The 25,600-nt window shown below is 43.1% G+C and overlaps 1 protein-coding gene across 3 annotated transcripts in view; it reads right to left on the reverse strand.

Annotated features, from left to right (window-relative positions):
- Positions 1 to 25,600, reverse strand: part of swap70b (switching B cell complex subunit SWAP70b) — a 141,609-nt gene that overhangs the window by 87,745 nt on the left and 28,264 nt on the right. For all 3 annotated transcript variants that reach the window (XM_078549193.1, XM_078549195.1, XM_078549194.1), the window contains one exon: positions 22,071 to 22,298. In XM_078549193.1, coding sequence (XP_078405319.1) covers positions 22,071 to 22,298 — 228 coding nt within the window. The remainder of the gene's footprint in view (positions 1 to 22,070; positions 22,299 to 25,600) is intronic.

Here is a 25,600-nt window from a genome sequence, read left to right on the forward strand (position 1 = left end):
GGGATTTGAGCCCTACGGGAGATCTCTCAGACTCTGCTGAGCAGAGGGAGAATTTGAGTTGAGCCCAGTTCACCAGTTTGGTAGTCATCTGGATCTCTCGATGAGCACATCATCTCTGGTCTGTTTGGTTGGGTAAATGACTGCTTCGACTGTGTAGAAGGTTGCTTCTGCATGACAACTAGTGCGCATCTGTTCCGTCCCACCAAAACCATTATCTGTTTGGATGAAATAGGACCATAGGTGTGATATGCGCTCAACCACTTGCCCATAATGAACTTGGTCTCAGGTCCATCCTGGCTTTCCTGGTTGGAGGTCTAGCAGGTTGCATGCTTTGTGATGTCTGTCATAGCTCCGCATCTGGCTGGAACAATACTCATCCTCTTTCGCCCTTACCTTGTCCAAGTCATCAGTTTGCACACGTAGCAGGAGTATGAGAGAGAGTAGGGAGCTAACTTCTCAGTCTTCTTCCCATTAGGAGTTCACATAATGCTAAACCATTTTGGAATGGAGTTGAGTGGTAGCTCAGAAATGCAAGTTGGGTGTCATTTAGCAATGCTTCACTATATACACGCACTCCTCTTACTGCTTCACTGTTGGCTTGAGAGTATCTTGGTGAGCTGATAGAATGGACAAATACATATAATGCCATGAACTCTTTAAAAGTGTTCATTTGCAAACTATAGTCCACTGTCCAAGATTACAAGGTCTGGGATTCAAGTGTTGCAGATATCTCCTTGAGCAACATCATCACTGCTTCAGAAGAAGTGTGACCCTGCTGTTGCTTGACTTCTATCTATCTGTAGTCATAGACCACTGCAGTCAAGAACATTTTATCTCTGTGTTTGAAGAGGTCCATCCCAAGACATTCCCATAGTCATGATGGGAAGGAAGATGACATCAACGGTTCTCTGATCTCCTGATGAATAGCACAAGTAATACAATTTGATATCATCCTTTCCAGTGATTTTGAGAAACCTGGCCATCAAACAGAATATCTTGCTCTGGCTCAAAACGTTGTGATGCCCAAATGTCCTTTGTGCAATCACTGCAAGATATCAAGCTCTCAGAATTCTCGGAATGACCACACTCTTATTATACGTGAGTAAATCGTCAATTATACGGAAGTGACCTCTCCGTTCATAGTGGTATCTAAGAATGGGATTGTGTTGAATGTATGCTGGCCAACGTTTTACGTGGTACTCTGTGACCTAAGCACATTCTTTATCAGATTTCTGTGCATCTCTGATTTCATTTAGTCGCTAAGCTGTTACTGGTAGAGTTGTGGTTGCTGTCGGTGTGCAGGTTTCTCCCTCGTCAACAAGAGCTACATCACTTTGTTCAGGCCTTACCACAGGGATATGGGGACAAGTATCTGTAGTAGTCTGTTTTCCCAGAACATATTCAGTCTTTGCATCAAACCTCATCATCCTCAGTCTGAATCGTTGTACCCATGGAAGCACTTTTGCTGACTCCTTAGAATTTAAGAGGTCACTAAAGGTTTGTTTTCTGTTTGCACCTTGAAGTGGAGACCAAAAAACTAATTTGCAAACTTTTCACAAGCCAGTGTAGCAGCTAATGTTTCTATCACTACATATCTCTGCTCAGTCTCCATCAGTGAACGGGATGCATAATAAACTGGCCTATGCTTCCCATCCATCTGTTTCTGAAAGAGTACAGCTCCCAGTGCTGGAGAAGATGCACCTGCAGCAATGTTAGTGGGTAGCGCTGGGTCAAAAGGAGATAAATATCAGTTGATATCAGCATCTCTTTGATTTTCTCAAAAGTGCATCCTTCTAGCAGCATCTATTGTCCTGTCGCAACAGCTGGCGTAGTGTCTCATTGATGGCAGCAAAGTTGAGCAGCGGCTTTCCAACTTGGTTTACCACACCCATAAATCTCTGGAGCTCAGCCACATTGCAAGGAGCTGGTAACTCCTTGATTACCCTTGGTCTTCTGTGGATTAGTTCCGGCACCAGATGCATCCACAATATGCCCAAGGAACTTGACAGTCAGCTGCGAGAATTCGTGTTTGTTGTTCAGTGTAAGTCCTGCTTCCTGTAGGCCTTGTGGCACAGCTCACACCCTAGTGTCATGTTTTGTTCGAGTGGAGCCATGGATCAGGGCATCAACCATGTGACATACGACTCCATCCAGTCCTTCTAGGGTGCTTGACATTGTCCTCTGGAAGATTTCTGGTGCTGACATGATGCCAAAGGGTAATCTGTTGAAACAAAACCTCTCAAATGGTGTAATGAAGGCTGTAAGTGACTTAAGACTCTTCATCGAGGCGTAATTGCCAAAAACTACGATTCGCATCTAGCTTCATGAAGATTGAACTCTTTCCCAATTTTGCTAAGATGACAAAGGACGAACTTCATGTTCATCTGCTTTGTTAAGCTGGCTAAGATCTACCTAAATTCTGATAGTTCCATGGAGTTTTGGCACTGGGACCATCCCAGAGCACCAGCTTGTTGGCTGAAACAAGTGAAATAATCCCCTGCTTCAATATGGGGTCAAGTTCATTTTTTACCTCTGGCAAGAGTGGATGAGAATTTTTTGTTGGTGGAAACAGACACACTGGTTTCATTTCAGGATGTAGAGTGACGTGGTGTGCTGTCTTCCGGTTTCCTAGTCCTGTGAACAGCTGCGCAAATTCAGCTCTGACGTTTTTAGGTGGACCTTCTTAGTTTTCCAGTTCCTCTACTCTACAAACCAGATGGAAGTCGGTTCAGGCTTTCCTGCTCAAGAGTGAACAGCTCTGGTTCAGGGTCACATATAAAGTTTCTGTGATTTTTCTCTCTATATTGAAGGGTTGCATTCAGTTGTCCGATGACCTAGAGTTCTAGACTTCCTGAGTCAGTTGTTTTTTGCAGGATGGCTGAAGGGAACTTCTCTCCAACCTCAATTCAGCATCCGAGACTGCTGTACCTGTGTCTAACTTGAAGCATGTCTTACTTCCCTCAATAGGATATCAGCACTCCTGTAGCTTCCGCTTAGCTCCTGGATCACTCCAAGGAAAGCACCTCAATATCGTTGATATCTTAAAGTTCTTGGATCTTGCCACCTTTAAAAGGCTTTTCTTTTCACTTATTCTGTACAGGCTTCTCGCTGTGACCTTTCTTTCTGCAAAAATGACATCCGGCTTCTTCTGTGGGACAATTTTTGCGCCTGTGTTTTTTTGCTGCCACACCGATTACTGTTAGCTGCGCCGGTTGATGGATGCTCTTCCTGGCCCCCCAGCTTTTTCATGGCCACCTCTCTGCTTTTAAATTTAACATACTCCACTGAGTCAGTCGTTTTTGGGATATGGTTCTCCCTGCCACTCCGAATCACTGATCGATTTTGCTTCCTGACCTCAGCTTGTCTGCTCAGTTGAATTGTCTTTGTTAAGGCAAAATCATCCACCATCTGCAAGTGGTGAGACAATGCTACACCCAAGACTCTGACAACAATTCTGTCCCTGCTTAGTTCATCTTTTAAGCTGCCACATTCATAGTTCCCTGCCAGACTGTAGAGATTGTTTATAAATGTATCAATACTTTCCCCTTGTTGTTTGGAATGCTTGTTAAATTTAGCCCAAACAATAGCATTCTTTTGCAGATTGAAGTAAACATCAAGTGCTTTTATTACTTCATCACACAGAGCTTTTTCTTCGTTGATCCCTTGCCTGACTTCATTGATCATCTGCACAGCCAACCAGAGTGTACTGACCTGCTCACTGCTCTCCTTCGCAGCGAGGCCTGGTGCGGTATGATATATAGCAAATCCTCAACACCAATTCAGCCACACTTCTGCTTGGTTGAGACCTGCAACTTGCTCAAAGTTTTCTGCTAACGGCAGAGACCTTTCCATGCTTGTCCTTTCACCCACTGCAACCATCTAATATCCTTGGTCTCATTGTGCTAACACAGAGTATTTACAGAGTCTGCTGAGGTTGGCGAAAAGTTCACCTTATTAAGAAACTATTTCCCGTGGCTTCATCTTGCCATGAGGTTCATAGAACCATAGAAATGTTACGGTGCAGAAAGAGGGGGAGGCAATGGCGTAGTGGTATTGTCACTGGACTAGTAATCCAGAGACCCAAGGTAATGCTTCTGAGCATTACCCTGAATGCAATAAAAATCTGGAATTCAAAGTCTAATGACGACCATGGAACCATTGTCAATCGTTGTAAAAACCCATCTGGTTCACTAGCGTCCTTCAGGGAAGGAAATCTGTCATCCTTACCTAGACTGGCCTACACATGACCCACAGCAATGAGGTTGACTCTTAAATGCCCTCTGAAATGGCCGAGGAAGCCACTCCGTTGTAACAAACCGCTACAAAGTCATGAAAAAGGAATGAAACTGGATAGACCACCCAGCATCGATCTAGGCACCAGAAAAGACAGCGGCAATCTCAGTCCTGTCGACCCTGCAAAGTCCTCCTTACTAACATCTGGGTAGCCAAAGTCATCCTCATAGAATCATACCCTACAGATAATGTCCCAGACACCAGCACTGGGTATGTCCTTTTCCACAAGCAAGACAGCCCAGCAGAGGTGGCAGCACGGTCGAGAGGGAGTTGCCCTGGGAGTCCTCAACATCAACTCCGGACCCCATGAAGTCTCATGGCATCAGGTCAAACATGGGCAAGGAAACCTCCTGTTGATTACCATGTAATGCCCTCCCTTAGCTGATGTGTCAGTACTCCTTCACGTTGAACATCATTTGGAGGAAGCACTGAGGGTGACAAGAGCTCAGAACGTACTCTAGGTGGGGTACTTCAATGTCCATCACCTACAGTGCCTCAGTAGCATCACTACTAATCAAGCTGGCCGAGTCCTAAAGGACATAGCCGCTAGACTGGGTCTGTGCAACTGGTGAGGGAACCAACAAGAGAGAAAAACATTCTTGACCTCACCCTCACCAACCTGCGTGCTGCAGGTGCATCTGTCCATGATTGTATCAGTAAGAGTGACCACTGCACAGTCTTTGTGGAGACAAAGTCCCGCCTTCACATTGAGGATACCCTCCAACATGTTGTGTGGCATGACCACAGTGTGAAGTGTGATAGATTTCGAACAGATCTAGCAACTCAAGACTGGGCATCCATGAGGCACTGTGGGCCATCAACAGCAGCGGAATTGTACTCAACCACAATCTGTAACCTCATGGCCTGGCATATCCCCCACTCTACCATTACCATCAAGTCAGGGGATCAACCCTGGTTCAATGAAGATTGCAGGAGGGCATGCCAGGAGCAGCACTAGGCATGCCTAAAAATGAGGTGTCAACCTGGTGAAGCTATAAACACAGGACCACTTGCGTGCCAAACAGCATAAGCAGCAAGTGATAGACAGGGCTAAGCGATCCCAAAAGCAACGGATCAGATCTAAGTTCTGCAGTCCTGCCACATCAAGTCGTGAATGGTGGTGGACAATTAAACAACTCACTGGAGAAGACACCACAAACATCCCATCCTCAATGATGGAGGAGCCCAGCACATCAGTGCAAAAGATAAGGCTAAAGCATCTACCACAATCTTCAGCCAGAAGTGCCGAGTGGATGACCCATCTCGGCCTCCTCTGGAGGTCCACAGCATCACAGATGCCAGCCTTCAGCCAATTCAATCCACTCCACGTGATATCTAGAAACGGCTGAAGGCTTTGGGTACTGCAAAGGCTATGGGCCCTGACAATATTCCAGCAGAACTTGATGCGCCCCCTAACCAAGCTGTTCCAGTACAGCTACAACACTGGCATCTACCCGGCTATGTGGAATATTGCTCAGGTATGTCCTGTACACAAAAAGCGGGACAAATCCAACCCAGCCAATTACCGCCCCATCAGTTTACTCTCGATCATCAGTGAAGTAATGGAAGGGGTCACCAACAGTGCCATCAAGTGGCACTTGGTTAGCAATAACCTGCTCACTGACATCCAGTTTGGATTCCGCCAAGGCCACTCAGCTCCTGACCTCATTACAGCCTTGGTTCAAACATGGACAAAAGAGCTCAACTCCTGAGGTGAGAGTGACTGCCCTTGACATCAAGACAGCATTTGACCCAGTGGCATCAAGGAGCCCCAGCAAAACTGGAGTCAATGGAATCAGGGGGAAAACTCTCTGCGGGTTGGGGTCATACCTAACACAAAGCAAAACGGTTGTGGCTGTTGGAGGTCAGTCATCTCAGCTCCAGGATATCACGACAGAGTTCCTCAGGGTAGTGTCCTAGGCCCAACCATCTTCAGCTGCTTCTTCAATAACCTTCCTTCCATCATAAGGTCAGAAGTGGGTTGTTCGCTGATGATTGTACAATATTCAACACCATTCACGACTCCTCAAATACTGAAGCAGTCCATGTCCAAATGCAGCAAGGCCTGGACAATATCCGGGCTTGGGCTGACAAGTGGCAAGTATCATACACGCCACACAAGTGTCAGGCAATGACCATCTCCAACTAGAGGGAATCTAACCATCGTCCCTTGATGTTCAATGGCATTACCATCACAATCCCCCATTATCAACATCCCGGGAGTTACCATTGACCAGAAACTGAACTGGACTAGCCATATAAATACTGTGGCTACAAGAACAGGTCAAAAGCTAGGAATCATGTGATGAGTAACTCACCACCTGACTCTCCAAAGCCTGTCCACCATCTACAAGGCACAAGTCAGGAGTGTGATGGAATACTCCCCACTTGCCTGGATGAGTGCAACTCCCACAACACTCAAGAAGCTTGACACCATCCAGAACAAAGCAGCCTGCTTGATCGGCACCACATCCACAAACATTCACCTCCCTCCACCACCAACACACAGTAGCAGCAGTGTGCAAGGTGCATTGCAGGAACTCACCAAGGCTCCTTCGACAGCACCTTACAAATCCACGACCACTACCATCTAGAAGGACAAGGGCAGCAGATAGATGGGAACACCTAGAAGTTCCTCACCATCTTGACTTGGAAATACATCGCTGTTCCTGGGTCAAAATCCTGGAACTCCCTTCCTAACAGCACTGTGGGTGTACCTACACCACATGGACTACAGCAGGTTAAGAAGGTAGCTCACCACCACCTTCTCAAGGGCAATTAGGGATGGGCAATAAATGCTGGCCCAGCCAGTGAAGCACACATCCCGTGAATGAATAAAAAAATTCAGCCCATTGTGCCTGGGCCGACCAAAAAGAGAACAAATTTTCCATTTTCCAGCACCTAGTCCGTAGCCTTGCAGGTTACAGCACTTCAGATGCAGATCCAAGTACCTTTTAAATGAGTTGAGCTTCAACCACCAACTTAGGCAGTGAATTCCAGACACCCGCCACCCTCTGGGTAAAAACGTTTTTCCTCAAGTCCTCTCTAATCCTTCTACCAAACACCTTAAACCTATGTCCCCTGGTAATTGACCCCTTAGCTAGGGGAAACAAATCTTTCCTGCCTACCCTATCTGGGCTCCTCATAATTTTGTACACCTCAATTAAATCACTGGCTGCAGTTTTCAAGTCCTAGGAACATTCTTGTAAATCTCCTCTGTACTCTCTCCAGATAGATTATGTCCTTCCTGTAATGTGATGACCAGAACAGTACAGAAAATTCCAGCTGTGGCCTAACCAGCGTTCTATACAGTTCCATCATTACATCCCTGCTTTTGTATTCAATACCTCACCCAATAAAGGAAAACATTCCATATGCTTTCTTGACCACCTTATCCATCTGTCCTACTACCTTCAAGGGCCTGTGGACATGCACTCCAAGGTCTCTCATTTCCTCTATCCCTCTCAATAACTTCCCGTTTATTGAGTATTCCCTTGTTTTGTTTCCCCTCCCCAAATGCTTTACCTCACACTTTTCCAGTTTGAATTCCATTTGCCTCTTCTCCACCCACTCAACCAAACCATTGATATCATCTGGAGTCAACAGCTATCCTCTTCACTATAGGCTACACAGCCAATTTTTTGTCATCTGCAAATTTCCCAATCATGCCTCCCTCATTTAAATCTAAATCATTAATATATGCAACAAACAGCAAGGGCCCCAACAATGAGTCCTGTGGAATGCCCCTGGAAACCACTTTCCATTCACAAAAACATCCCATCTACCATTACCCTTTGTTTCCTGTTGCTAAGCCAATTTTGGATCCAACTCAACACCTTCCCCTGTATCCCATGAAATCGCACTTTCCTGACCAGTCTGCCATGTGGGACCTTGTCAAATGCCTTACTGAAATCCATGTAGACAGCATCCACTGCACTACCCTCACTAATCCTCCTTGTGACTTCCTCAAAAATTCTATTAAGTTAGTAAGACACGATCTTCCCCTAGCAAAGCCATGCTGACTGTCCCTGATCAATCTGTGCCTTACTAAGTGACAGTTTATCCTGTCTCTCAGAATTGTTTCCAATAATTTGCCCACGATCAAAGTCAGACTGACTGGCCTATAATTTTCTGGCCTATCCCTGTACCCTTTTTAAATAATGGTACAACAATCACAGGCCTCCAATCCTCTGGGACCTCACCTGTATCGAGTGAGGATTGGAAAATGATCCTCAGAGCATCCGCTATTTCCTCCCTGGCTTCCTTCAACAGCCTGGGATACAATCCATCCGGCCCTGGTGATTTATTCACCTTCAAGGATGCCAGTCCCTCCAGTACATCCTCTTTCATTATGCTTATTGTATCTAATATTTCACACTCCCCCTCTTTGACTAGAATCTCTGCATCATGCCTCTCCTTAGTGAAGACAGAGACAAAGTACTCATTGAGAAACTTGCCCGTATCTTCTGCATCAACCCACAAGTTACTATGTACATCTCTGACAGGCCCTACTTTTTCCTTAGTTATTCTCTTGCACTTAATGTACTGGTAAAACATCTTAGGATTTTCTTTGATTTTACCTGCCAATATCTTTTCATATCCTCTCTTTGCTTTCCTAATTTCCATATTTACTTCACCCCTGTAGTTTCTATACTCCTCTAGGCTTTCTACAGTGTTAAGTCTTTTGTTGAACAAGAGAGTGAGCAAGATCATGATCATGAAACATTGCATCATTTCCTATGATAATGTATATTGTCTCATCAGCATATAACAGTTAAAATTAACCCATTATACTACACCTCTCCCCAAGTCTCTGATTCTCCCCATTATATTACACTATCCAGTAGAACTCCTGCATTCCTGTAGCTACTGTCAGTCCTGGATCCTATATAACATCCAAACACCAGCAACCCCTGCCAGTCCTCATACATTCAAACATGCTTCCTCCTAGGTTCATCACTCACTACTCCTATTCCCCACCCAATATCCCCACGTCCAACAAATGCCCCCCACCCCCACAAAGACATGCAGCCCGCCTCCCCGTCCTAGACTACGTTCCCATTACTGCCACACAATAGCACTCGCCCCTCCCAGAACTCAAATTCCACCAAACTATCCCAATCCTTTCAAGTTCAAAGAACCACCCCCAGAGCTACAAAGATATGTTATCCCATCTGCCAATATGGTTACATGACTTCCTACTTACCTATATTACATTGCCAAGCCCCCTCTCTTCTAAATAAGGCAAGACATTAAATTGAACACATAGGGGAATCAATTCCCAATGCTAGAACTGTAACACCGCCAGTTAAATCTTCCTAAAATGTACATATTCACATAATCTGAAACGCAAGTTAGCAATAACACAGAACTGTGTAATAAAAACAATTTTGTTTATTTAATCAGCATAAATTAGTCATAATTATATTATATACACACCGTATCTCAAATCCTTCTTGTTCATGCTGAATTATAGATACAATTATTCTACCACACCTGATTGGATCATTCTTCCCACGTGACTCAGTCTCAGACATGACTTCCACTTTTTTTTTTAACACCTGCTGCTGAGCACAGAGCGCAAAGTTACAACAAGAAAAAACTTTAGCATAGCTTCATGGAAAGTGTAAAATTTTTAAAAACGTTTCTTACAATCAGGATAACTTAAAATTTTACTTCTAGCATTTGGCAAAATAAATCCTAAAATGTTGTGGTTCAGCTTCCTCTCTCCAAGAGCTGCCTGTTTCACAATGTCTTCAGCTTAATAATTAACTTGTCAAACAAACTTATGGTAACTGTCTTGACCTGCAAGTGAACTCATCATTGATTTCAAGACTGCAGAGCAATTACATCATTTAAGGTTAAAGGTACACACACTGGTATCCTATTTCCAAGGTTGTTTTCCTGCCCAGTGTTCAGTCTCCTTTTAGCTCAGATAATAGCAAAGAGCTTTCCCCCACCAAAAATAAAACTTCAGAAGCTCCCAACAATTCAATTTCTTTAAGTTTAACATCACCCCAATGTCCACTGCCGACCCACACTGTTCACTCATCCACCTGACCACTGTTCTAATACCCGCCAACACAACTCACCCCACTAATCTCTTTAGCTGTCACCTATCCCTGACCTATCTTGTTTCACCTGCTCCACCCCCTCTTAAACAGTATAAAATCTATCATATGTCTTCCACTCTTCAGTTCTGAAGAGTCATACAGACTCGAAACATTAACTCTGTTTCTCTCTCCACAGACGCTGCCAGACCTGCTGAGTTTTTCCAGCATTTTCTGTTTTTATTTCAGATTTCCAGCACCCGCAGTATTTTGCTTTTATCCACCCAATTACTCATTGGCTGCGTTTGCTGCCAATGTAGTGCATGTGCAGTTGTACCAATGTGACATCATTGCAAGCAACAGGTTCCATTTTCTGGTGATGCCTGTGTACACCACACTCCTGATTTCATTTGTTTTTCAGTGAAGGGACCTATTGTACATGCAGCCATTCAAATTTAAGTTGTCTAATCTTGTTTTATGTCTCGAGTCTATGAGTTCACTAGTCGAGTAAACTCGAATTACCGCCTTCATATACACTTGTTAGTTGATGTTCACTATCAATAACAGAGAGAGGGATACCGACATAAGAACAAACTGTGATTGTTTATTGCAAAAGGGGGCAGAGCACTAAATCCTTGCATGCTCCCACAACCACCTCCAGCTCTGGACTACAGTTAGCCAGGAGCCCGCGCTGTACAGTGATTGGTCAGTGCTGTCACATGGTTAAAAGCAAAATACTGCGGATGCTGGAACTCCAAAACAAAAATAAAAATACCTGGAAAAACTCAGCAGGTCTGGCAGCATCTGCGGAGAGGAACACAGTTAACGTTTCGAGTCCGTATGACTCTTCAACAGAACCAAGTAAAAATAGAAAAGAGGTGAAATATAAGCTGGTTTAAGGGGGGGGTGGGGGGGGTGGGGGTGGGGGGGGGGGGGGGGGGGGACAGGTAAAGCTGGATAGAGGGCCAGTGATAGGTGGAGATAACCAAAAGGTGTCATAGACAAAAGGACAAAGAGGTGTTGACGGTGGTGATATTATCTAAGGAATGTGCTAATTAAGGGTAGAAAGCAGGACAAGCAAGGTGCAGATAGCCCTAGTGGGGGTGGGGTGGGGGGAAGGGATCGAAATAGGCTAAAAGGTAGAGATAAAACAATGGATGGAAATACATTTAAAAATAATGCGAATAGGTGGGGAAAGAAAAATCTATATAAATTATTGGGGAAAAAAGGGGGATCGGAAAGGGGGTGGGGATGGAGGAGAGAGTTCATGATCTAAAATTGTTGAACTCAATATTCAGTCTGGAAGGCTGTAAAGTGCCTAGTCAGAAGATGAGGTGCTGTTCCTCCAGTTTGCGTTGAGCTTCACTGGAACAATGCAGCAGACCAAGGACGGACATGTGGGCATGAGAGCAGGGTGGTGTGTTGAAATGGCAAGCGACAGGGAGGTCTGGGTCATGCTTGCAGACAGACTGAAGGTGTTCTGCAAAGCGGTCATCCAGTCTGCGTTTGGTCTCTCCAATGTAGAAGAAACCACATTGGGAGCAACGAATGCAGTAGACTAAATTGAGGGAAGTGCAAGTGAAATGCTGCTTCACTTGAAAGGAGTGTTTGGACCCTTGGACGGTGAGGAGAGGGGAAGTAAAGGGGCAGGTGTTGCACCTTCTGCGGTTGTATGGGAAGGTGCCGTCGGAGGGGGCTGAGATGTAGGGGGTGATGGAGGAGTGGACCAGGGTGTCCCGGAGGGAACGATCCCTGTGGAATGCCGCCGGTGGGGGGTGAAGGGAAGATGTGTTTGGTGGTGGCATCATGCTGGAGTTGGCGGAAATGGCAGAGGATGATCCTTTGAATGCGGAGGCTGGTGGGGTGATAACTGAGGACAAGGAGGACCCTATCATGGTTCTGGGAGGAAGAGGAAGGTGTGAGGGCGGATGTGCGGGAGATGGGCCAGACGTGGTTGAGGGCCCTGTCAACCACCGTGGGTGGAAAACCTCAATTAAGGAAGAAGGAAGACATGTCAGAGGAACTGTTTTTGAAAGTGGCATCATCAGAACAGATGCGACGGAGGTGAAGGAACTGAGAGAATGGGATGGAGTCCTTACAGGAAGTGAGGTGTGAGGAGCTGTAGTGAGGTAGCTGTGGGAGTCGGTAGGCTTGTAATGAATATTGGTGGACAGTCTATCACCAGAAATTGAGACAGAGAGGTCAAGGAAGGGAAGAGAAGCGTTAGAGATGGACCATGTGAAAATTATGGAGGGGTGGAAATTGGAAGCAAAATTAATAAATTTTTCCAGGTCCAGACGAGAGCATGAAGCAGCACCGAAGCAATCATCAATGTACCAGAGAAAGAGTTGTGGGAGGGGGCCGGAGTAGGACTGGAACAAGAAATGTTCCACATACCCCATAAAGAGACAGGCATAACTGGGGCCCATGCGGGTACCCATAGCCACACCTTTTATTTGGGGGAAGTGAGAGGAGTTTAAGGAGAAATTGTTCAGTGTGAGAACAAGTTCAGCCAGATGGAGGAGAGTAGTGGTGGATGGGGATTGTTTGGGCCTCTGTTCGAGGAAGAAGCGGAGAGCCATCAGACCATTCCGGTAGGGGATGGAGGTGTAGAGGGATTGGACGTCCATGGTGAAGAGGAGTCACATGGTTAGTCCACTTGCATTCTCTTAAAGGTACATGGTACTCCACGTTTACCACATCCTTCCCCCCTTTACTTAAAAAATACAGTTGACAAACTTAATAACATGTGAACTATTTACACTAATAACTATTTACAAAGCCTCTCAGAAGGCTTTCTTGGACATGTTGAGCGTCGCAGTTTAATAACCTTGGCTAGTTTTTCTGAGACCTCCTTTTCAGGGGACAGTTGTCCACTGGGTTCCTCAGTGGAAATTGGCAGGTTTGTCTCCCTGACCCCCTTGGGACCCACAGGCCCCATCAGTGCTTCCAAATTGTGTGATCTGTCCTCTACATGCAGAGCAGGCTCAAGCATAGAAGACAACTGCATTTCTTGTGGGACTGGCATTATTTTGTGGAGGTGATCCACATGTCATCTAATTATTCAGCCATTTACCAATACATTATAGGAGAGGGGTCCAATTAGAGCACTCACATCGCCTAACAGCCAATTGGGCCCATCTCCAAAGTTCTTCGCAAGGATCGCATCACCGTGAAAGCTCATTTGCGACCAGGATGGTCATGCCTGGTCTTCTGCGCCTCCTGGCTTTTCTCCACCCTCCCCTCTAAATTCGGCCGGTTAAGGGTCAGGCGGGTTAGGAGATGTCTCTTCATTAGTAGTTCTGCAGGGGCAATACCAGTCGTTGTGCGTGGCGTGGTCCAGTATGTGAACAAGAACTGGGACAATCATGTGCTAATGGAATCCCCTTCCATCTTTTCATCCCAGAGTTAAAGGTTTGGACTGCCGGCTCAGCCATGCTGTTCGACGCTGGGTGATAGGTGAGGTTTAGATATGGATGATAGGTGAGGTTTAGATATGGATGATAGGTGAGGTTTAGATATGGATGATAGGTGAGGTTTTGATATGGATGATAGGTGAGGTTTTGATATGGATGATAGATGAGGTTTTGATATGGATGATAGATGAGGTTTTGATATGGGTAATGCCATTAAGGGTCGTGAACCTGTGGAACTCCTTGCTGGTAAAAGCGGCCACATTGTCAGTCACAAGGACCTCTGGCAACCCATGTACTGCAAAACTCTGCCACAAACAGTCTATGGTGGTAGCCGACGTGGGCGACTGGACTTCATAGACGTCCATCTAGTTGGAGTGGGAGTCAATCAGTAAAAGGAACATTGTACCCAAGAAGGGTCCCACGTAAAATCGACATGGAGGCACATCTTGGCCGTCCTGGCCATTCCCATGAGTGCAATGGAACTAAGGGGTGGAGCTTTTGCACCTGCTGGCATTGAGGACAGCTTTTGACCAGGGTTTCGATATCCAAGTCCATGCCTGGCCACCACAAATAGCTGCATGCGAGCATCTTCATTCTGTTAATGCCCAAGTGAGCACTATGTAGCTCGGCTAATAACAGCCTTTGCCCCCTCGGGGGTACGATAACCCTTTCTCCCCAGAGTAATATGCCGTCCTGGCAGGAGAGTTCATATTTGCGATCAGAATAGGGCTTCACCTCCTCGGATTTAGATCCATCTGACCAACCATTCAAGGCTTATGGTCAGTTATAATATGGAAATGGTGACCGAGGAGATATTGATGTAACTTCCGGATGCCGAACTCAATAGTTAAGCCCTATTTTTCAGTTTGGGAATATCATCGCTCTGCGACATTGAGCGTGCGAGATGTAAAACCAATGGGTCGCTCCAATGTGAAAGGATAGCCCCTATTCCATAAGGGGATGCATCACATGTTAAAATTAATTCCTTCTTGGGGTCAAAGTGGACCAACAAGGCCAGCGATCTTAACAATCGCTTCACTTTCAGGAAAGCATCCTGGTACAGGGCTTGACAACTCCATTTTTGGTTCTTCTTAAGCAGGCCATACAAGGCCAGCATGGTCGAGAGATTTGGGAGGAATTGGCCGTAGTAGTTTACTATAGGTCTCAAGATCTGTGGTATTTCTCGGGACAGGTGCCTCGCGAATAGCCTGGACTAATTCTTACATGGGATGCAGACCCTGCGTATCAACCTTGTGGCCCAAGTAAACTACCTCCTTGGCTTGGAACAGGCACTTCTCTCATTTTAAACATACCCCCCGCTTGTGCGAAGCATTTGAACACCTCTTCTAGATTTGCTAAGTGTTCATCATCAGTCAGTCCCGTGACCAGTACATCATCCAAGTAAACAATAACATGGGGCAATCCTTGGAGCAAATTTTCCATCGTTCTTTGGAAAATTGCACATGCCAAGGAGACCCCAAAGAGTAGACATGTGTATTACAATCCTTGGTGTGTATTCATGGTGACGAATTCCCTAGAGTCCTTATTCAACTCTACCCGCCGCATGCATGGCTCATGTATAATTTTGAATATGTGGTGCTCCCTGCCAACTTCGAATACAATTCCTCAATCTTGGGTATTGGGTGCTATCAAGTTTGGCCACCTTATTGACAGTTAGCTTACAGTCAGCGCATAAACACACGCTTTGGTCCGGCTTCAGTACAGTACAATAGGTGCAACCCGCTCAGAAAATTGCATTGGTTGTAGGATGCCCAATTTTTCCAGTCTATTCAGTTCGGTTTCAACCTTGTCCCATAGATCATAAGGGACTGGTCTCGCTCTTATAAATCTGGGGGTTGTGTTTGGGTTTATATGGATTCTGGCCAGTAACCCTTGCTGTAGTGACTGGTCAGTGCCTTCACATGGTTAGTCCGCTTGCATTCTCTTAAAAGGTACACAGTACTCCACTTTACCACATGTTGGTTCAAAAGTTCATACAGTTCCCTTATGGGATTCTAGTTTTCAACTGATTCCTTACACTAATGCAGCAGGGAGCTGCCCTCTTATGCATCGCAAGAGGCTGATAAATAAAAGCAAGCAAAGTCAGAATTCAGAGTTATTTTCCCTTGCAAACTCCAAAATACCTCATTTTCTTTCTTGCTAAATGGAATAACATAGGGTTGTTTAGTTGTCCAAAGCTGGTGACAATGGTAAAAAATGGGTTATTCCAGAAACTGATGAAGCTCTGGCACAATTAAATGAGGTGGTTTGAAAGCTGGACAGGTTTCTGTGCACTGTGGCAAAGTACAGTTTTAATCACCCTGGTACAGAATATGCAAATACTCAGAATATGTAATAAATCAACACTGTCTCCTGCTCCTGTTCCTGCACTATGGCCATAAATCAAAGCCATACACTAGAGTGCAGTATCATTGGTTTTCTGCGCGTACACGACCAGGGCACATGTGCAGAGTGAATCAGCAGCCATCTTGCATTGGCAGGAGACAGAGTGTTACACATTATCCCAATCCCCAAAAATACTCACTTCCTCTATGTTCTCTACTTCCCTCAACTGCTCACTAACCCTCCTTATCCCCTTACTACCATTACCTCATCATCCTCTAAATCCTACCTGCCTTCACTCACTAATCAGCTACTTCTGGAAATAAGGTTTGCAACGCAGCAAGTGTTGCAACATTTACAAGAGAACCATTAAACGTACTGATACCAGAGCAATTTATCGTTTGATATACCTCTAATGGCATTTCTCATTTGGAGGCCTGTGTCTATGTGGCAATACTCAGCACAGAGTACATCACTCTCAGATGAGATCAGATTGCAGATTACAATCACCAACATACAACAGCTCTCCAGTTTAATTCGATGATGGATAGCAAATCTGACCTAGCATAGTGTGTGCCAGGACTTGTTGCTGGCAAGCACCACGCTTTCCTGTAGAGCAGACCATTAAAAAATTGCTGCCGATAAAACCTCCCAAGAAAGCCATTACTAGAAGCAGTAAAGATCATTCAATTTTTGTTGTACAAAGAAATAAAAATGACTGAGATAACTTTGACCTCTTGCAACCATAATTCAATACAGGAAAGTACAGATGAGAATGCTGACAATTAGAGAAAGATGTCAGTAGATGTATGTCAAGATAGGGTTTTATATTTTAAAACCAATTCTACATTTTAAAATTTTATTCTTGTATCCTGGATCAGAGATAAATGAACAGTTGCAAGCTCTGGCAGGAGTGTACCATTAGTCATTTCAATGCTAATGGAAGCAAACCATAGGGTGACATCATTAAGAACAATGGACAAACCAACCATTAGTCAAATTAGCAGAAAAACTTTGAATAAAGGTCCATTGCATTTCAGAATTTATCTTTATTTTTCCATATACCAGATTACAGGAATAAGGTAGATTTAAGGGTTGTGTTTTGAAGCAAAATTAACTTGCAATTTTTTTTAATCCACAGACTGCACGCATTGAAAGTGTACATTAAAGCCAGATGAGCAATTTTTACAGAATGTCCCAGTCTATTTAATATCAAGACAATGTCAATTGTTTTATCTCAAGGTGACCCATAACCATTTTGTCAATAAGGAGGCATTTTACCTTTAAACCCAAAACTTGCAGGGAAACGAAAGGGAGCCAATCCTGCTATTAGCCCTGCCGGCAAATCACTCAACATGGAAGAAGTCAAAGGGACTGCCCTTACCCTGGCTGGAAACAGAGAGGAAAGGACAAAACACACAGGCAGTCAGTGAGTTAGCTATGTCCGAGGAGGGGACTGGGTGTAGCGAGGGAAGTTATTCTTCAAAAGCCCAGAATCAGCCAAGAAAATTTTTAAATGCTACTTTTTTTATTCTTTAGAAGTGTTCTGCAATTAGTTTAATTAAGACAAGATTTGATTACAATTGTTACAAACAAGTGGATATATAGAGTAACACAAAGCAACTTAGCAATTGGTCTCACTAATGTGTTCCAGGCAGCCTTTGGAAGAGTGCATGAGAGCATATGAAGGGCAATTCCTATTATTCAGGTCACAGGGTACATGGTCACATAATTAAATAATCGGGCAGTACATGCACTCGCCTGATTGTAAAGCACTGGACCGATTGCAGGAGTGACCAATGTACCCGAGAGACTACTTAACGATAGACATTAACCTTTTAACATGTACGTTTAAACTGATCATCTAGTAACAACAAATTGCATTTATATAGCACCTTTATGTAGTAAAACATCCCAAGACACTATTTAAATGCACTATAGTAGCACACATTCACTGTTGTAGAGAAAGTCGGTAAAGACAAAAAGATGCAAATTCTTTTAATTTTGTTTAGTTTACTACAGTTTTGACAGTTCCTTAATTAAAAACAGCTCACATCTTAATCATTTGGACAGTAAAGGAAAAGAACTTTTCCCTCATAATGCATGCATTTACTTTTGAAGTTTTCATTTTAATCACTACTCTTCAGTTTCCTTTAAAAGACTACATTATAGTAAAGTCATTTTCTTACTTACCAGTATAAATTGAAATGCTGAAATACATCACCTAACCTTGCAATTCCTTGTACACTGTTCCCATTTTGACAAGGGAGTCAAAAATTTCATTCAAAAATATATTTTATTCCAAAATTTATAAATGAAGTCAACAATGCCGGAATTCATTCAACCACTCTTCAAACAAAACCTAATGTCTCCATTCAAATAATAAACCATAAATTGTACACCCAGATTACCATGCTCTGTAGGCTTTATCAATAGGGCCAGTATTGCTGTAACCAAATAAGACATACCAGTGCATACACATTCTTTCAAACAGCTAATCTCACTTCCTGATATGACTGAAGCAACAGAACAAGAAACATCAGACCACAATCCATTTCCCAATGCTTCTCAAATGACCAGAGGTTTAAACAAAGTCTTCTACTTCCTCTGTGTTCATATAATTATAGCAAAAGTATAAAAATCACATTTTCTAAACAAATCTTTAATCACAAAACTGGGAGCGGAGAAGTTCATGAACTTCTTGAGAACATATCACAAAGCAGTGGCCTCTGAACAGGTCACATGTCCATTCAGTCAAGATTGAGTGTTAACATTTTCTAAAAGTTTCTTTTTAGTTCATAAGATTAAAAGAAAAGGAGAAGTTCAAAGACAGAAAACACAGCAAATGAATCAGTATCTGAAAGACAGGTGTTTAAGATGTTATCTTTTATCAGGGCCAGGTCAACACTTCAATTGTGTTCAATTCATTGAAAGCGTTTATGTCCCATCTCTGACAAGACAGCTTGTTATGAATTCAAATCTCCAACAGATATCTGTTCAGCTTCAGTGTTGTCAGCCATTCCTATAAGTAGTCTGGTTGCCTGCTTCTTAAGGAAAGTGACTTCAGATGCCATATATTTCCTATCATGATAGCAATGGCCCTTCCTACATTGCCAATATCAACTAACAAAGAGAAATTTGGAGCTATAGTTAAGGTCTGAAATCATTAAAGTCAGTATTTAGGCCAGAGCACCTTGAAGTGTGTGTGTCTGGGGAATTAATAATGGGAAACGGCGGAAGCATTGAACAGATATTTTGTGTCCATCTTCACTATAGAAGGCACAAAAAAATCCCAAGAATATTTGAAAATCAAGAGGTAAAAGGGAGGGAGGAACTTAAAACAATCACAATCGCTAGGAAAAATGTACTGGGAAAACTATCAGAACTAAAGGCTGACAAGTCCCCAGGATTGGATGGCCTGCATCCTAGGGTCTTAAAAGAAATGGCTGCAGAGAAAGTGGATGCATTGATTCTGATCTTCCAAAATTCACTAGATTCTGGAAAGGTCTCAGCAGATTGAAAAATTGCAAATGTAACACCTCTGTTCAAGAACGGAGGGAGACAAAAAGGAGGAAACTATATGCCTGTTAGCCTAACGTCTGTCACAGGAAAAACACTAGAATTCATTATTAAGGTGCTTGAGTATTGCTGAAAAAGAGAGCCACCGTAAAGTTTTTTGTCTTGCACCCATCAGGAGAGATGCGTAAGAATACCCATTGTAAAGTGAACAACAATTCATACTGCATGCATCTTCTGCCTATCTATCCTGATGAGTGCAAGGTGAAAAGCTTCAACAGCATGTCTTCCTTTTCAGCAATACTCAAGTTCTATACCACCAAACGGCTATTTATTGAGGAGGTAATAGCAGGACATTTAGAAAATCATGATACACTAAGGCAGAGTCAACATGGTTTTGTGAAAGGAAAATCATATTTGACTAATTTATTAGAGTTCTTTGAGGAAGTAACAAGCAAGGTGGATAAAGGGGAACCTGTTGATGTGGTGTACTTGGATTTCCAAAAGGCATTTGATAAGGTGCAACATCAAAGGTTACTACACAAAATAAGAGCTCATGATGTAGAGGACAACATATTAGCATGAATAGAGGATTGGTTAGCTAACATGAAGTAGAGAGTATGGATAAATGAGTCATTTTTGGGTTGGCAAGCTGTAATTAATAGAGAGCCACGGGGACCAGTGCTGGGGCCTCAACTATTCACAATCTATATCAATGATTTAGATGGAGGGACTGAATGTATGGTAGCTAAATTTGCTGATGACACAAAGGTAGGTAGGAAAGTGAGTTGTCAAGAGGACTTAACATATATAAATCCCTTTGTAGACAAAGTGAGTGGGCAAAAGCTTGGCAGATGGAGCATAATGTGGTAAAATGTGAACTTGTCCACTTTGTCAGAAAGAATTTTAAAAAAGAAGTATATTATTTAAATGGAGAGACACTGCAGGATTCTATGGTACAGAGGGATCTGGGTGTCCTGGTACATGAATCACAAAACATTACTATGCAGGTACAGCAAGTAATTAGGTGGGTAAATTGAATGTTGGTATTTATTGCAGGGGGAATGGAGTATAAAAGTAGCAGTGTTGCTACAGCCGTACAGGGCCTTAGTGCGGTCGCATCTGGAGTACTGTGTACAGTTCTGATCTCCGAAAGGATGTAATTGCATTAAAAGCAGCTCAGAGAAGGTTCACTCGACTGATTCCAGGGATGAAGGGGTTAGCTTATGGGGAAAGATTGAGCAGATTGGGCCTATACCCATTGGAATTTAGAAGGAGGTGATCTTATTGAAACATACAAAATCTGGAGAGACTTGACAGGGTGGATGCTGTGAGGATGCTTCCCCATGTGGGGGTGCCTAAAATTAGGGGACACAGTTTAAAAATTAGGAGTCTCCCATTTAAGATGGAGATAAGGGGAATTTTTTCTTTCAGAGGGTGGTTAGTCTGTGGAATTCTCTTCCCCAAAGAGCAGTGGAGGCTGGGTCATTGAATATATTCAAGGGTGACTTAGTTGGATTGTTAATCAACAAGGGAGTCAAGGCTTACAAGGAGGCAGACAGGAAAGTGGGGTTGATGCCACAATCATGTCAGCCATGATCTTATTCAATGTTGCAGCAGGCTCGAAGGCTGAATGACCTACTCCTGCTCCAAATTTTTATGTTCTTATGTTCTGGCAGAAAGATGAAGGGCTGTTCTTCAAGTTTGCAGTTCATTCCACTGGAACTGCACACAAGAAGGCCAGAGTGGGGGTCACGCGGAGAACTGAAATGGCAAATGACAGGGAGCTTAAGGCACAATTCCAGACAGACAGTGGAGTGACTAAAGACAGATGAGGTGATTTCTGTGCCAAACGTCTCCGATCTTCATTCCTTTGCTACCATAAATCAGGAGATAGAGAAGCATTGCATCTGTGTTTTCAGGAAACACCACAAAGGCTCAATAATGACAAAGTTATGTAATTACAAAATTATTTAAAAACATGCAATAAGCATGACAACATTCTTGACACATGGTGAAAAATTACATTAGCTTGATCAGAGATCTCTGCCAATGTCACTTAATGCTGTTACAAGAACAGCAAGTGTAACTCATCATCACATAACACCTCCCTGAACAAGCAAGGTGAGATCAGGAACTCAGGACAAGTTGGTAAAATTGAACTTGCAACACACCATGCCACTGCTGCTACACAATCATGACTACTAAAACCTTCCAAAGAGATACACTGATGGGTTTTGCTGGACTTGCTAAGCCTTTGGGTGTCACAGTAAAGATTTTTTAAAAACAAGACATTTCTTTGCACATTTTTCTGCATCCGCTTATTGCATTCCACTCTGAAAATCAGGATCATCCGAGTAAGGGAGGGTTTGGGGAAACAGAGAGCGAAATAAACCTAAAACACACAGCAGTTTCAGCCCATTTTTAGTTCAGATGTGAAAACCACTCTTACCTGCTTCATCACATCTAGAATGAGCTCACAATAAACTTCATTGATTGCCATGGACAACGTTTGTCTGTTCATGCCCTTAGAGAAGAGGCCAGAGCCAATCAGTTCAATGAACTCCCACGCAGAAAGACCACACCGCCTGGCACCAAGATGAGCTCTGTATTCTTCAAACTGCTCTTGCTGCCAATTAACTCCCATTGCTTCAGTTAGTTTCCGGAGGAAATATTCAATCTAATCAGTGAGAACAGGATCATATTAGCACAATCATGTCAGCAAAAGTTCTGTTAATAGCTTAATGTAACATTGAAGCAACACACATGAACGGAATAATTTTTATTTACACAACTGGTTGATCTCCTGTGATGTTACATGCAGGCAAGTCAAGACCATAAGCATTTTTCAGGTCAATCACTGTTGGAGAGTGGGGAGCTATCTGAGCCAAGGCAGGAGGCAGATAAAGAGGAATGGAGGGGAGAGGGAAAGGTGAAGGAGAAAGGAGGAGGGGTGGAGAGATGGTAAGGAAGAGAAATTAATGGAGGGTAAAGGGACAGCAAGGAGAGAGAAGGAAATGGGCAGCAGCAAAGAAAAGTGTGCGTGCAGTCAATGTCTGAGTGAATTTTGTCTCCAAGGATAGGGGTGCTGACTGTTCCAACCAGAGACTCCTGCCTTAGATCTTTATCCAAATTGCTTAACGTTTTATCGTTCCAAAGGAGTATTTACCTTGCTTTTAAAACATATAAGAGACTTAACACAGGGTATTTCAGCAGACAATATGGAAACTGCTCAAGTGAACATTTAGCAAAGAAACTGGTATTGGAGGACAGTGATTCTCTCAAAAGATGTAAACTTTCTCAACATTCTGTAAACCTGAATTGGGCCCAACGATTATGAACCTCATTTCTGCTGTAACCTCTAATAATATGAGTGAGGCTCAGTTAACTTCTGTGATTCACCTGTGTAAATCATCTTCTAACAAAAAGCTTAACTGAAGATCATACACAAGGTAAACCGCACAGAATTGGAGATCTTCTTAACAATGCTCTACTATAAATGAAAGTCTCTTCTGACAAGGGAAAAGTAGAGAGAGATTCGGTGGATGAGAAGTCATGCATTAGTAACCTCTAAAAATATGCACAGAAGTCAAAGGAGTGCTCAATTAACTTATTGGAAGTTAAGACCAACTACAAAGAGGTTCAGAATTCAGGCTTTTATTCCAATTTTTAAGTTTTAAAAGTATGCTGTTAATGCCTTAGTAATGCCTCCCCAAGTCACTTCTATGCTTTTTCTTGTCACTGGGTGTCACAGGCATAACAATGACATGTCAATTGGGTTACTGTCTGACGCGTTACTATGGAGAAGAGTTGGTATCTGTGAGCCTTTCTAATCCTGCACGTCAGTTCCAACTTTAAAATCACAAAAGGCTCTATCCAAGTTGGGTCAGCAATTATTCATCCACTGACGTGCATTTCAGCACCAAGACTTAACCAGAAGCAAGATTCTCCTGAAAAGTCATCAATGCACAGGAGACACTCAATGTTAGGTCAGAGTGGGATCTCGGTCAGTCAGGAAGCTCAACACAGCACATCTCCAAAGGCTGAAATGTGCCTGTAGTAGTGTAAATAAATGCACATCCTCTTAGGAAGGAAGTCCATTCAGCAACCTTTTCAAAAGCCTTCCTTCTATTTTTTGAAGGGGGCAGATATTGATTAATTTATGCTGCTTAATCTCCCACCCTGCCACAGGGGTTACCACTTCCTTTGATCTAAATTTGTGTTTCAGATGTCCCAACCCAGGCCCATAAGAATTGTTTTCTAAGAAATAGTTAACCAGTTTAATTCTTCTTTTATATTTGTAACAAAAATAAACTTATACTATTGAATGTATAAATGAACCTTGAGTGCACCCTCTGAACAAAATGAAACAAAAAAAAATCAGAATAACATTCCCTTTTCCATCATTTTAAAATGCAGCTCCTTAACAATGAAATTTCACCCACTGATCACCTCATCTCCCCAAAGCAGCCGGTATTGCACCAAAGATTGGGCTCAAGATACACATTTGGGACCAAGTAGAACTACCTAGACTATTACAAGTTACAAAAAAGTGGAATTAAAAACACTGCATTCACACCAAACATTTTTTTTAAAAATCTATATTTTAACCACCTTGTGTTTTCTATCAGGAGACTATGGAAATATTGTTTCATGCAACATAAATGCATTCCTTGAAAGATTGGATTATGCAGAAAACACCAGCAAGAATTTATAACTAAAGTCCATGTCTAGTTTTCATTAACAAACTGATTTCTCTCTCTTGGGAGTGCAATGCTAAAGATAGAATTGTGCTCTAATTACCCACTTTTCTTCTGTCTGATTTAACTGGTAAACCTATGGAGCAGCCAAATTTTTAAAAGCATTGATGCGCAGATTAATAAATAGTCAGGACAGATTACAAAGGTAAGCGCAACTGAACTAGTCGTAAAATGATATACTGCACATATACACTTGGGAGGGCACAAGCTCCAATAAAGGTATTGTGCATATTTGAAATATCTACCAAAATGCATTCTCCACAAAATTTTCACTAAACTTCATTTTTACATTTGCTTGCTGTTATAACAGTCTTTGTCCAGAGGTACATAAACAACATTTCAAAGGTCGGGGAGGGGGGAAAAATCAGTGCAATCTCAGTGCTTTCCATTAGAAATAACCAGCATGAATTTCAAAATGAAGGATCATGAATGACAAGCATCACAAAAGTCTCTGGTAGCTGGGAGAAAAGCAACCAATGCAGCATGCACCGACTTCAGAAAAGCCTTTGATGAGATACAACATGGGAGATTACTATGTCAATCAGTCTTGTAATAAAGTGTCTGCTTAAATTGTGTGCTAAAACTGGAGGCTGGTTGTCTGTCCCAGAGGCCAAAATGCTTGCACACAACCAAAGTGACAGGGCAACTATTCAATTTTGCATATCATTTACCATGATTTTCCATGTTAGTACCAAATTATGGTCCAAAGCAGGGGCCGTTAGGAGGACTGACCAAGGGCTTGGCCAAGAGCTGGGTTTTAAAGCAGATCTTAAAATTAGGAGAGGGGGCTGGAGAAGTGGTGCAATTTAGGGAGGGAATTCCATAGTGTAGGACCAAAAAGGCAAGCCCATCAATGCTGGGGCATGGACAGTGACCAGATTTGCAGGGGTGGAAAGTTCTCAGAAGATGCGGTGGGCCAGGGTGATGGGGAGGGATTGTAGAGCTGGAGGAAGTTACAGATAGGGGAGCATTGGAATTGGAATAGTCAAGCCTAGGGTGATAAAGGCACAGTGGAGCATTTCAGAGGTAGATGGCTAATGCGAGGGATAAATCAAAGTAGACAAATGTGACCCCCAAAGGCCAAGATAGTGACCAAGGATTGAGGGTTGGAAAGAATGACAAGAATACAATGTTTTTGACAAGGGACGGAGATGATGGCTTCAGTTTTCCCAGTGTTCAGCTGGGGAAATTGCTCATCCACAGATAAGTTGTCTAACAACAG

This window comes from Cetorhinus maximus, chromosome 9, assembly GCF_964194155.1.
Source record: "Cetorhinus maximus chromosome 9, sCetMax3.hap1.1, whole genome shotgun sequence".
NCBI classification, from domain to species: Eukaryota; Metazoa; Chordata; class Chondrichthyes; order Lamniformes; family Cetorhinidae; genus Cetorhinus; species Cetorhinus maximus.